The 14,410-nt window shown below is 39.5% G+C and overlaps 1 protein-coding gene across 1 annotated transcript; it reads right to left on the bottom strand.

Moving 5' to 3' along the window:
- Nucleotides 1-3,223: 3,223 nt before the first annotated feature.
- CRELD2 (cysteine rich with EGF like domains 2) lies at nt 3,224-14,410 on the bottom strand. Its single transcript, XM_062634211.1, has 10 exons — nt 14,102-14,410; nt 12,792-12,874; nt 11,753-11,863; nt 11,136-11,227; nt 10,150-10,326; nt 8,844-8,942; nt 7,148-7,225; nt 6,245-6,340; nt 5,261-5,401; nt 3,224-3,765 (listed from the first exon to the last, which is right to left on the bottom strand). The coding sequence occupies exons 1-10, from the start codon at nt 14,252-14,254 to the stop codon at nt 3,707-3,709; spliced, it is 1,089 nt and encodes a 362-aa protein (XP_062490195.1). The 5' UTR covers nt 14,255-14,410; the 3' UTR covers nt 3,224-3,706.

The following is a 14,410-nucleotide window of genomic DNA, read 5'->3' as shown; positions in this document are numbered from 1 at the left end:
GCAGTGATACAGGCTGGGGATTGTCAGCTGGAGGGCAGCTCTGTGGAAAAAGCCCTGGGAGTCCTGATGGGCAGCGAGATGAGCATCTGCCCTGGCAGCAGAGTGAGCCACCAGCCTCCCGTCTGCATCAGCAGGAGCATAGCCAGGTCAAGGATTCACAGCAGTACATAGAAGGAGGGCAAGAGATAGCAGGTATCGGCTGGAACAAGACAGGTTCAGCCTAAACAAATGGGTAAACCTTATGACTGTGAGGACAGTCGCCAAAAGGTTGTGTGGTCGCCATCCTTAGAGGTTTTCAAGAGTGAGTAAGGCAGCTACTCAAAACTCATGGCTGTCCCTGCTTCAACAGATGGCTGGAGGAGACATCCTGAAGTCTCTTCCAACATGAATTTTCCTGTTTTTAAGATCATGTTGCTTTATATGACTCAGAAGATAGCAGTAGTTTGTGCTTTTGGAAAAAAATGCATTGTAGATTTATTCAATTAAGTATATCACCTATTAACTATCATCTTTACTTAAGTGCAATCAGTGCCATATAATTAAAGAGATCACTTTTTTTTTCCCCTTCTCTCAACACTGTAGTGGTCTCCTGAAGCAGCCAGTGTAACTTCTTCTTGGAAGCTTAAGAGTACCCTCTGCTGGCATAACGTGGCAGTTGCGAAATACTGCAGCACAACCTCCTGAAACAGCATCAGAGATGGACCGCTTTCCCAGCACAGCACAGCTGTGCATCTCTGCATGGAGCAAACAGCTGTGCAGTAACATTTATCATCTACAAAGGGAATGCCTGGAGCAACATCGCACCACACCTGCCATAGATCTCTTTCCCAAACAACTGGAATTCCAGAGATGAAGTCCCATTAGGATGCCTGTCTTGTCAAATAGCCTGTCAAACGCCATCTGTGTGAAGAGCTTTAACATAAAAGAAAACTTATTCTGGGGACACTCTGTTTGTTTTGAACATGAACAGTGTGCAATGAATTGATAACAGAATTATGTCCTTAAAGACAGCACAGCTTGTGTGTTAATGACTCATCTTCCTCTCTTGTGAGCTCATGGGAAGAATTTATCCAGCTTCTACAGCTCATGCTGCAATGAAATTCCTTGTTGCAGAGTTGACATCAGGTACAAAAAATTTATTTTAATCACTGCATATATCATAATATAAAAAAGATACAAAGTTATGAAGTACTTAATTTGAAAGGTCTTTGTTTATGTGTATTATGGCACACAGGTCTCTATCTGTGAATGCATTTCTTTATAAACATAAGCATTTAGATATCTAAATGACTAAATGCAAAAATGCAGATGAGCCACAATGCTTTATTTCTTAACTTTATTACCAAGGAGAAGCTGCTGCTTCAGTCCAGGCTCTTGGACAAAGATATTAAAGAGCTCTGAGAGGCAGCCATTGATGGTGGATATCACATCACCCCTTTCTGGTGGCTGCTTCATACACCTAATGACTTCTTACATTCCCTTTTCTCCATTCCCAGTGGCCTGTTACCCTACTTGCCAAAGCTGAGCAGCCACAGCTAACCGTGCTGTTACTTGATGAATAAACGAGACAGTAACTTTCTTACAGCACCCTACAAAGTCATGGAGGGGACCCACTCATACAGCAAAACTTCTGAATTTCCCTCAGAACAAGTTAAAGTTGATCTTGGTACTGAAACTACCTGTTTAAAACTACAGCAACTACATTGCCGCTGAGAGTTATGATTAGCTATTTACCTAAATGTGTTTCATATGAAAATGTCAGCTGTTGTAATGCTTTTTTAAAAGGTACTTTCTGTCCTTCTTTTCTTCAGCGGTTGAAAACATGACACTGCCTCTTTTCAATTTAAAAGCGAAATGAAAACCTGCATGTTGTTTTTGTTAAATGTCAGTGATGAATCTCAGTTCCACGACTGTTCCTCTTGCACTTTTTGCAAGGCGAAGATCGCACAAAGGACTGTCTTTTGTGTCTCTGCATTACCATAAGCACCATGATCACAGCTGCACATAGGAGTGTTAGTCATTAAAACTGCTAGTCGTTAAAAAGAATTACTAGCAAATGAGCACCTGACAATACATTCCAGTAGATAAAATAATAGGAAATGATGGAAAAGATACTACCTCAGCAATTCTGTCATCAGGTACTGCATTTCCAAAAGGCACAGAGAGAATAATTCCACGGTGGCAACGGAAGAATAAAATGACCCACAAAGTCTCTTTTTAGAATAATGATTAGCTTAATCACATATCCCTTTTCTGGGCAGCATTTTTTTAATGTAGAAAAACAAACAAAACAAGAAACCCTAAAACAAATGCATAATATGTAGGCTACCTTATACTACAAGAAAAAATACATACTGGAGAGTTCCACTGAGTATGAGTTGATGGTAGTTTCTAAACAGAACTGTGCAAGCCTATGCTCTTTTTAGCTGTATTCTGTAATCCTCTTTCTGCTCCCTTTAACCACCACCACAATGTATTCCTTGCTTTGTTTGCTTGCTTCCATCAGCTTCAAATACTGTACCTGAATGGTCCTTAGCTTACTTGTGACTGTGAAGGTCCTGCAGAATGTACCTATTTTAACTCTTATACTTGCCTTGAAGCTTAGGGACAGCATGTAGAAAGGCTGCATCCAGGCTAAACGTATTAGCTTTCCCTCTGAAATGGCATAAGAGGGAATAAAATTGATTGTAGAATGCTTGCTCTGAAGGACTGGAAGGCATTACATGCAGCAGTAGACTGTAGTGAAAGTCATGTATTCTTCAATTCTGGAGAGTGGTCATATAACAACTGTGGGGCCACTGCATGCAGGTGCTAGCCAAACTTAATTTTCATCACTGTATAAACAAGCTTACATACCTAATGCAGGTATATGGAAGAAAGACTTGTCTACCTACATTTGACAACTTGTTTGATGTAATTCTACCTACAGAGGACAGTTGGTGGGTGCCATTTTTATTGGCTTGGGGGTTTCTGTTGGTGGTTAGGTTTTTGTTTATTTTGTTGTTGGTCCCCACATCATCCCCCTCCCCATACATTCCAGCACAACCAAGTGCTTAGAAGGCTCTGGATTTGGGTGGTTGTGGGGGTTTTTGTTTGGCTGGTTGTTTTTTTTTTTGGTGGGGTGGGTTTTGGTTTGCTTTGTTTTCCTTTTTTCATTGTCTAAATGAAAAACATACTTGACAAGACAGCAAGGTATTCACATCGGAAAAATGTTTAAGGCACATTCCAACAAAATAAACTTTTATTGAATGCAGTATTAGGCATTCTAATTTGTGGGAACAGTGCTTCCCCGCCCAAATAGATTCCCTTTGACAATTTCTAAAAGCTGTATTTCAGTTACAGAAATATTTCTCAAGAAACACCAAACTTCAGTCTAAATTCTTCTTGAATTACAGTGCAACTAAGTTCTTCCAAATGATGACAGTTTTCAGGAGGCACTAGAATGAGAAGCCTGCAAGTGGTTTACAATGACTGGGTACAATGTTAATTGAAATTTTATACTAAAACCCAGACTGTTGTTCTTGAAGAATTATATAAAAAGTGTCATTTAAGAATAAAGAAATGCAGCTTAAAGAGAAATTTATCAACATCAAAAAAACCAGCAACCTGCATATTTAATACCATTTCCACAGTATGTCATCTTGCAGAGGCTTAGTCCAATAATTTAAAACTTTAGGCAGGAATGTCTTTTGGTTTTGAATGCAGATCATAAGTCATCATGTCCAATAGGTGAAGGCTGAGTTGTTTCACTTTCTACTTTGTCTCCTGTGAAGTTAGGTATCATAATTAGAATACAAGTGTGTTATTACTTATACCATATAGTTTTTTGAAATTAAGAATGTTTTAAAGAGAAACCCAAATCAACATATTTATCAAGATGAAAGAAGCAATAAAGCCATACAGAAAAACTAATTGCACCATCTTCCTAGTCTAAGCTTATCATATTGTTTTTCTATATGCAACAAAGCTTTTCAAAGAAGCTGATAAGATATTGTTAGTAGAATTAAAAAGCAACATAGCTATTTCTATTCTAACCTTATTTTTTCAGCAATTGACAGTGAACTTTCTCCTTTCCATATAACTTGTCAGAAGAAATTCCGGTATTTGTAAACAAAAAGCCAGTATTACTCAGAATTGTTTTCTATACAGCAAATTTGCTCAGTTAAGATGTTAAAACAGCCTAAAAAAAAAAGGCAGAGAATTTTATTTTTATATATTGGTAAAAGCGTTAATCTAAGAAAGGAGCTAACCAACTTGTCAACTTTTCACTCTGCCTTTGCTCTTATAAAATGTCAGGCCACATTAAAAATCATAGTAACTGCTATCCTAAGTATCTGCACAGGAAAAGTACATCACTGATTTTAAAGGACTAACAACAGTGAGTACTGAGAATATAAGGTCTGAACTGAATGGCCCCAAGTAGCAATACTACATAGATCTTTACAACTTAGTACAGGATGAAAAAGCAGTCAACAGTGGGGCAAAAACAAACAAGCTAAGAAGTAGAAAGAAAATAAAGTTACAAAATTGTCTCTCATCTACTCTCCTACAATCTTCATTGCAAAAGAATCCTGTATTTCACTTTGGAATTGCAAAAAAGCCTAGGTGGAATAACGAAACACTAATGAATGTAGTTCTGTTCATTATGTGTCATCACAGATCAAATCACACTTGCATTTCTTGACTAAAGGTATAGTTGAAGTCAAGCTAACCAGTTCTCTGCTACTTAAAGATGGATGTCTTCTCCATATTCACCTTCACATTACTTCTGGCACTTTTGTGATCACAAAATAAACAAATTCAGCTCACTCAACCAATTTTATGAGATTTCAGTTAGCTGAAGCAGCTTGCATGCAACCAGATAAATCCTTAAGTCATTGTAATTAATAATAAAGGAAAAAAGTGGAGAAGAGGAAGACCTCCTGTCTATTATAGCAGTAATTTCCTACTTCACTTTATGTAATGAATACAGACACTTAAATGTGATCCACAAATACAACCCCGAGATAAGCAAAAAAAAAAAAAAAAAAAAATCGGCACAAGAACACGATGTTAAAATAATCCACTGTCTTTAAGCAAGAAAACATGCATGCCAGAATATAGCCTACACCACAAACTACCTGACACAGACCACAGCTGTAGGAAGATGAGAAGTTATACAGAAGAGTTTACAAGTGACTATACCCTCAGACAGAAATATAGCTCCAAGCTGTTGATACAGCATATTTAAAAAAAAACCTGTCATTAAAAAGCCACTTGCCTGGTTTTACCATTTGAAGACATGTTCCATCCTTCTCTTCAAACCCTTCTGAACATACACACTTGTAACTACCTGAAGTATTAACACAATCTTGATTCTCTTTCACACAGACCTTTTCGGGAAGGTTGCATTCATCTATATCTAGAGATAGGATAAGGAAAGAAATAGTCCACTGCTGTTATTTTGTTATAAAACTTATTTGTGGCTCAATCACATAAAATTCATTTCAAATACAAGGAACACTGATGAGCAGAATGCTGTTGCAACAGATTTAACTTCTGTTAAAATAATCTGTTATAGTTCTTCATTATTTAGCTTGAGTTTCAAATTTATCCAAAGATTACTGGGGCTTTTTATGTTTTGCAGGCCCTTATGTGAAGAAATAAGCAACACCACCCAACCTACTGAAGATTTCCCATAGTCATTTCCTATTGATGACATCAAAGTACAACTAAAGGGAAGGACGCATGTAAATACTATGTCACTATACTTAACATCTCCTTAAGATCATGCGTGCCTTTTGCTCTTCCCCACAGAGAAACTCTAATTTCACTCTTTTTACTATCATTTTATATGTTATAATTCACTATGAATTAATATCATTTGAACTTGAACATAAATTGATTAACAGAAAGCCAACAGAACCCCCATTTTGCTGCATCTTTTCTGTTACAAAACGAATACAGATGCACACATCCAGCACAGTGGTAGATAATTGACAAGAGACTCATGTATTTGTTTCCTCTAGCCACTATAAAATACTTTGTTACTTTTTTAGGAATATTCCACCTTTAATCTTTGACATGCATATTAGCTCAACAATATAAGGGAAGTTATAAAGACAGTCTTTATCGCTAATACCACAACAAATGGGTTCATTTTGATAGGCTTGAAAACTGAAGCAGACAAACACGAATGCAGTTCACAGCTCCTCAGTGTGGCTAACCAAGAGTGAGCTAACCGCAAACTGCTTAATCCACCAACCTGTGCATCTTTCATCTTCCTTCGTGTACCCAGATGCGCAGGTCTTACACTTGTCAGAACCTTCCCCTGTGCAACCTATGCAGCTGGCATCACATGCTAAAGATGAAATATTTTAAGCACAGAATTCAGACATCTGAGTTTTTAAAGTGCTACCCTTAAAGTCAGCTTCCCAACACAAGAAGTCATAGAATCACGAAACGGTTAGGATTGGAAAGGAGTTTAAGAACACCTAGCTCCAGCCACCTGCCACGGGTGGTTCCACTAGACCAGGTTGCTCAAAGCCCCATGCAACATGCCATCAAACCACCCTGTCAAACCACCCACCTTTAAACACTGCCAGGGATGGCGAATCCCCAACTTCTCTGGGCAACCTGTTCAGTGTCTCACCACTCTCACAGTAAAGTTTTCCTAATATCTAACCTAAATCTGCCCTCTTTCAGTTTAAAGCCATTCTCCCTTGTCCTATCACTCCATGCACTTGCAAAAAGTCCCTCTCCAGATTCCTAGTAGGCCCCCTTTAGGTACTGGAAGGCTGCTCTTGAGGCTTTCCTGGAGCCTTCTCTTCTCCAGGCTGAATAGCCACAACTCTCTCAGCCTGTCTTCAAAGAAGAGGTGCTCCAGACCCCTGATCATATTTGTAGCCCTCCTCTGGACTCAATCCAACAGGTCAATGTCATTGTTAGTTTAGGGGCCCCAGAGCTGGACGCAGTACTCCAGGTGGGGTCTCACAAAACCAGAGTAGAAATAACAGAAATCTCTTGCGTGCTTCATCCTCCCCATGCCCAGGCAGGCCCAGACGACATTGTATTAAATGCCTGCTGGTACCATGCCCTTTCTAGCATTACATCTGGCATTACATTATGTTACAAGATGATAAGGTGCAACAACAGATTAAAAAGAAACCTTTGCATGAGAAAGATCCATCTGTGTTCAAACAATATTGGTGATCTTTGCAAGGAGAAGCAGCACACTCATCTATATCTGAAAGATAAAAAGTGTCAAGTTACCTAAAATAGTAATGATTTAAAATAGCCAGATTAATACTTAAGTGCTGTGCTTTGAGATCTTGTAAGAACTGGCCCACAGAAGCTATAAACTGCATTGAGAGTACTGTTAACAATGAGTTCAGGATCAGATATGCAACGTGTCAGACGTAAAAGTAACAAGATAACATACCCTGTTTTGTTCAGCTTAACATTAACAAATCAAAACTGATCCTCAGAAGATGTTTTGTGATGACAGTAACCAACATTCAGAAATTCAAGAGCTCAAATTGAATAAGAATTCCAGAACACCTGCCATCCTTGCTATTTTCAAGTCTGTGTTTTGTGTGCATTTATGCTTTTTATGCAAACAGCATAACAAATAGGCAGACAGACTACTTCTCTGGAATACTGTTGATTTCTCTACCCCTATACTGCCAAGCTATGGAACTTTTTAAGTTATACATATGCATACAGATACACTGCTTATTTTTTATTTTTTTTTTTTTTTTCACATACAGCAAATTGGAGAAAGCCAAGTTATGGTTAGGACCAGTCAAGCTGAAAACCAGTTCTACTCGGGAAGTTAAAACATGCCAGTCATGTTATTTCAAGCAAAGGGCACACCAGTACTCACAGCTAAAAAATTCACACAGAAACAGATTATTTCTATCCCATGCTGCTTATCTCATCATGTTGCTGCAGACATCATTAATATTCATTACTCAATTTATACTTTATCAGTTGCAATGGTATATTGGAAAAAACAGCTGTACAAAAGACAATACTGGAGCATCTTGAAAATGTTCTTGGAGCATTCAACAGTTACCTAAGCAGGTACTGCAGAAGCTGCAATTCAAGTTCTAGTTCTCATTAGCACTTTTTAAAAGAAGCAGAGTTCACATAATTTCTAAGATACTGTTTCCAAACATCATGTTAAGGGTCAAATTCAACCAGTTACAGGGAATGCATTACTCTCCCCCTTGTGCATTCCTGCACTGGGAGTATTTTTAGCATTTGGAATTCTCCTTAAGTGTTTTATATGTATCTCCTCATAAACCAAGAGAAATAGGCAGGAGATTAATGGAAGCACTGAGCTTGTTGTGTCCTAGTATTTCTCTGCAACAACAGGAATAGTATGCCCTGGCGTTTAGTGAAATGTCTGAACTCTATTAGGGCTGAGCATTTATAAACATGCAGTAATGTTAAGACAATTGCACAACTACTATAAAATACGTAGATAAGCTGATGGGAATCTTGCAGTAGTTGACAAAATAGTTTAAATTGAGAGCGGGGCACTCTTTATCATTCAAATAAACACAAAACCCATGTCTTGAAAGGAACACCCCACTTGCTGCTATCTGTATTCCACTAAACTAGAGATACACAGTGAACAGTTTGATAAAGACAACCATAATCACCTGGAGATCAATGGGGAGGAAATACTACTTTCTTGCAACATGAAACAAGTTAGGGAGAAAGAGACTACAAAGTATAGAAAATCTAAACTGACAAAACACTTCCATAAAAACCAATAAAACTCGATGTGACATCATCTAATCTCATCAGCAGACATTACTACAAGACCTGTTTGAAGCCTACCAAGCATTACTCACCCACACAAGCTGCTTCTTCATTTTTAATCCAGCCTTCTTTACAGTCTTGGCAGTCCTTGTTACTTGAACCAGTACAAGTTTTACAGGCAGCGTGGCAGGCTGAGATAAAAGAAAACTACAATCTGACCTCTGTTGAGAGATTCCAAGGCAAGTCTGGGCACGCAAATTCTCAAAAAAACCCTTATTTAGGATTCACTGGAAAGTATGATATTTTAGTAGCTTGACCCTCCCATTCACAAGATTAAATCTTGACTTTATGGTGATATTACTTACAATAATGCAGCTCTACCCTACAAAAACATCCCTCCAAAAAACACCAAAAAACCCTAGGCAGCCAAACCTAGTTATTGCAGTCACATACACCACTTAAAACAGTGCCATGAAAGTCTAGTGACTAGAAGTGACAGGGTCCAATTTCCAAAAATATCTGGGGAGATCAAGAATGTAAATTTTGCTCAGTCTCTTGGGACTGGGACGAGATTTTAAACACAAGACTCAGCACTCTCACCTAATGAATCCTCAGACTACTTTGCTTGCAACTAGCTTTGAGAGCAATTTATGAAGTGATACTAGCCTGAAGAACTTCAGAAAGAAGCACACTTGAAATCCAGTTGCATATGCATTTTCTATATATTGAATGCATATCTAACACAATATAACATATGCATGTTATACTGTAAAATAAAACAAATCATACAGAAGAATTACTACACAGCCAGATTAAAAAAAAACCCCACAACATCGTTCATGTTGAAAACAATCTTATTAGACCCATAGTCAGGGTTTAGTTGCTGCAGAAATCTTCTTCAAGATGTAAAATCAGATTACTTTATTTCAACATTAAGTTCAGACACACTTAACTGGAATCAATGTGGTCTACAGTACAGATCAGCTGCTTCCATGCCCATTTACTCCAGTAAAGCTTATCTGAGAAAGGAGGAAAACCCAGCTTTCAAAGTAGTCCACTCTGCAGCAATTTCAGCTCAAGATTTTTGCACACTACTGGGCGGGGCAGCAAAGCTTGCTCTTCCCTCCCACCTCCCTCATGACATTGATGAATTCTGCTTCTTAAAGCAGGGAAAAAAAAAATAAAAAATATCAAGGACAGTGTGGAAGGATGACCCAGCAAAACCTTACAATTCCACCCAACTGACTGATATGTCATTTGTCATTTATGGTTAAAGCTGAGTGACCAAACTGTAATTATTTTTTTTTTTTATATTTATCAGTTTAAACTGTTTCTAGTTTTCTTTACAAAAACTGAAGAAGACAAAAAAATTTAAGCACATGTCAAAGACTCTGTTACCTGTACAAACAGAATGTGTCTCATTTCTCAAGGTATTGTAGTAACCATTAGAACAGTCCAAACAAAAGTCTCCTGTATATTCCTTGTTACAGCTACATGTGCCATCTCCACCTCGGGTACCATCACCATCACAGTGTCCATTCCCATGGCAAGGTCTTTCCGATCCACCACGACAAGCTAAAAATGATCAAAAACACTTTTAAATCAGATGCTAAAGGAAAACAATCTCCAGGAAAGTTCAGTTATAGATTTGATTTTGGGTAAAAGACCATGACTTAGGATTCTATCTATTTTCCTAACTTCCTGGCTAAAGTTCATATCGTTATTTATTCTGGACTTCTGAGAATGTTCACACTGCAGCTGGAAAAACCTAAGCAATCATTTAGATTACTGGGAATCACCAAAACTTTTAACGACATAAGAGGCCAACGCTGACCTCTAACCACGTGCAAGGTTTTAGAGATTTGCAAATTAAACAAGCTTCAGGGGCTAAAATACATCCTTTACATCACTTTTGCATTGAAGACCTTACTTTCATCCAGTTGTCTCCCACCTATTTTTGTCCAATTTCTCCCACTGCCTTTTTAACTAATCCTCAGTTGCGATTTTTTTAATTTAATCCCTGTGTTTTGGCTATATTACCCTTCAAACTGGTCAAGAACTGTTGTCTACATAGTTTCCGAAAGGCCACCTAAAACCAGACTCAATGCCACAGGGAGTGTGGATGTGAGCATCAGATCAGATTAATTCTGCACATTTAAGTACCCTTGACAGTTTTGTATGTTACTTCATGCTCAGAAGACTTTTTTTCAAGCAGGATGCTCACAATGCAGCCACGTAACTACAAGGTAGCAGGCAGGTACATACTACACAGCAGCTGGTGGCTCACACAAAATATTCTACTTCACATATTTTTCCATGTCATGAAAGATAAAACCCATAAAAAGCAGGTAATCTGCCACTGTATTTTTCAAAAGAAAAATTACCAAGGCAATCTGGTCCATATGTTCCAGCAGGGCAGCAAACTTCTATTGTTTCTATACAAAACCACTTAAACAAATCAGGATACTTCTTCTTTCTGTATATGAAAGACATTTATTTCTCAGAAAAAGAATAATGATTATTTAAAAGCCAACTCACACAACTGAACCTGAACAATGCAGTATAGAAACCTATTGCAAGTGACAGATTAGGAACCTTTTTATTCTGTTCTAAAGACAACCTTATTCCAGGAACTAATTTCTAGAAGTCCTTCAACTTGAGATGAAAGCAGTTTTATGACAAAGGAAAACAAAAGAAGTAATACCTTGAAGTTTTCCTATGTTAGTTTGCCTCAACACCCCACTGGTAACTAAGCAGACAGTGAATGAGAAGCGAGACTGTTTTGGTGCAACACTTCTGGAATTGAATATAAAAAGAACACAGTACAGCAGCACACGCTATTAAAAGTCAGCCTGAAAATGGTAACTCTTGAAGGATAATTAAGAATTCCCTGTACTGCTACAGTTCAGGCACAAGATTTAACATCAGTTGTTCAACTTCTTAGATCATTTATCCACAAAGATGTCTCCATAAAAAAAAAGAAATACAAACAAAAACTTACAGTTTGAACCACCATTTCTCTATGTGCTCTTCATGCTCTTCTACCATGTTGTTACATTCAAAGTTACTACTGTCACACAGTTTCTCTATGATCTCTACAAGACGGATTTCGCTACAAGCAGAGAAGGAAAATCTTAAGTTTAAATTAAACACAAATTAAATGTTTAAACATTTGACACCACTCAAGATATGGTAGAGAAACTAGACTTTAGCCTAGAATACTTTATCAGTTTATAGTGTGTTCTGAATTACTTCCAAAACAAAGCAAATACCAGAATAAAGAACTAATGAACATTACAAACTAGAAGGATGACCACAAGAACCACTTTGGCTTGCTTGCACTTATTATGTCTGCAGATTATAGGTTTGATCAATTTTCAGCTTTCCAGAAAATGTTGAGTGCAGTATTTTTCTCCTAAATTAAACATTAAGTTTCATGCATGGTTAATACCTTTTACAAGCCCACAAAGCTCACAGCAACTGAGGTTCAGGAACCCCACCCTTACATCTCAATGCTCCAACTATGATTAAAAAGTGAATTTGAAATTTGGAAGAAAAATACCCAAACATTTTGCTCAGTAACCAAACCTATTTATGAAAAGGGAACAGTAATTTGCACCTCTTCTAGTTTTGTGTTTGGCACTGAAATAGTGACGGCTCTAGGGAGGAAATACTCCTTAAATTCCAAAACAAGAGTACTGCAATACTCCACACCTTCTATGACTAGTGACCATTATTTAAGATCCTTATTTTACAACTTTAATAATAGGAAAAAACCTACCATAATAAATGACAGCATTAACTTTTTTTTTTTTTAGTTGAAACCAGGCAAATAAAGGCATTAATAAGGGGTTTCAGTCTTTACTGTAACCTTTACATTACAAAGCAATGTCACATGTTAATCAGTAAGAATTTAAGGCTCGGACATGTGAAGCTTTAGCTGCAACGTACAACTTTAAGTTCCAGGCAAACACCATTGCAGTTTGTTACACATAGTGGATATGAAACATAGCCAAAGCAGAAGTACTGAGACAGCTTACCTGGACTCATACTTTGACAGTGTTTTTTCTTCCCAAGCAGTGTTTCCACCACCAAAGTTTTTTTTAGCTGTATCTGCTAATCCCTACAAATAAACAGCACCAAAAGAATGCAAGTTACATAAGAGTTTATTTCTAACAAAAATTAAGGGCAATAGTAAATGCTTGTATGAAAACTGCAAAAAGTGCCGTGCAGAAACCTCAGTGAAGTTGGGAAGCTGCTGGTAAAATTGCTAAGTGAGAGAAACAGCTAGTGACAATATGAAATGTGAGAAAATGTAATAGCATAACATGACTCAATTTTCATAATGCATTAACAAGGCCTTGTTACAGTCTTCATTTACATCAAAAACATACAAGTATGAAAGTTTATACCTTTGTCCTTTAAGTTCTCAGGAACTTTATTAATCACTGAACAGGGCCTCTACTTCATTTGATTTATATAGCAACTTGGACCAACTTGACCACGTTGTAACTTAAACACACAACCATACAACAGGATAACTAATCATGATCACCACAACTTCTCCAAGTCACTAGGCCAGTGCCTACCAAATCATACTTTACACTAAACCTCCATAGTTAAAGTGATCTACAACAACAAATATACATACAAAGAGTATGACCCATCCCTGGCAGGGTTCAGGGCCAGGCTGGACAGGGCTTAGAGCAACCTGATCTAGTGGGAAGTGTCCCTGCCTGTGACAGGGGTGCTGGAACTATATGAACTTTAAGGTCCCTTCCAATCCAAACCATTCTATGACTCTAAGTATCTGCCACAAGCTGAAGCAGCCCCTCGCTGCCTGCACTGAATTTACTGTGCCGTGATGTAGGCCTGCTGGAAGTGGCGAGAGACAGAATTTTAGGAGATTTAGGGGCTCCTCCTGGAGCCAAGTGTGGTACGGCCAGTAGAGCAAATCTTTCCGCACTGAAGAACCAAAACGTTTTTGGTAGCAAAGCTCGAGGAACTATGTAACCTGCCGACCAAAAGGGGTACAACTCCTTTGCAGCAGGGGGCCACAGCCAGGAGCAGGAGGCTGCCGTGTGCCGGCTTGGACAGACGCTGTCAATACCGGAACACCCGCGGGAACGCTCCCGGAGCCTGGCCGAGGGGCAGTAGGAGCTGCAGGACAGAGAGCAGAGCAGCCTCCGGGCCGCAGCCCCTCACCGCGCCGGCCTTCCGCCGGGCCGGCTACCCTCCGCCACAGACCGGACGCTGCCTCGTGCCGCTGCACCTCAATCAGCCCGGAGGACCCGCGGCCGGCTCCTCACAGGGGAGTCTCCGCCCGCCGGCCCCCAGCCCCACCGCCCACCTGGTTGAACCTGTCCACGATACCCCGGCAGGTGGAGCACGCCAGGCGCCGCCGCTCCCCGGCGCACAGGCCGGGCGGCAGCATCAGCAGGGTAACGCAGACAGCTACGGCCAGCGGCGCCGGAGCCGGGCGAGCCGCGGGGCCAGGCCTCATGGCGAGGGCGCGGGGAGCCCCGGGGAGAGGGAGCGAGGCCGCGCCAGCCGCGGCACCGAACCCGCCTCAGCGCCGGCCGCGCACACAGCGCTCGCTCCGCCCCGACCCCCGTAGCAACCGGCCCGCGAGCTCCATTCAGATTTTCGCGACAGCTTC

The sequence above is a fragment of the Pezoporus occidentalis genome, unplaced genomic scaffold (assembly GCF_034315485.1).
Source record: "Pezoporus occidentalis ecotype Australia unplaced genomic scaffold, CSIRO_AGI_Poc_V1 ctg42, whole genome shotgun sequence".
Taxonomy (NCBI): Eukaryota; Metazoa; Chordata; class Aves; order Psittaciformes; family Psittacidae; genus Pezoporus; species Pezoporus occidentalis.
This window is presented reverse-complemented; position numbering and strand designations above follow the sequence as displayed.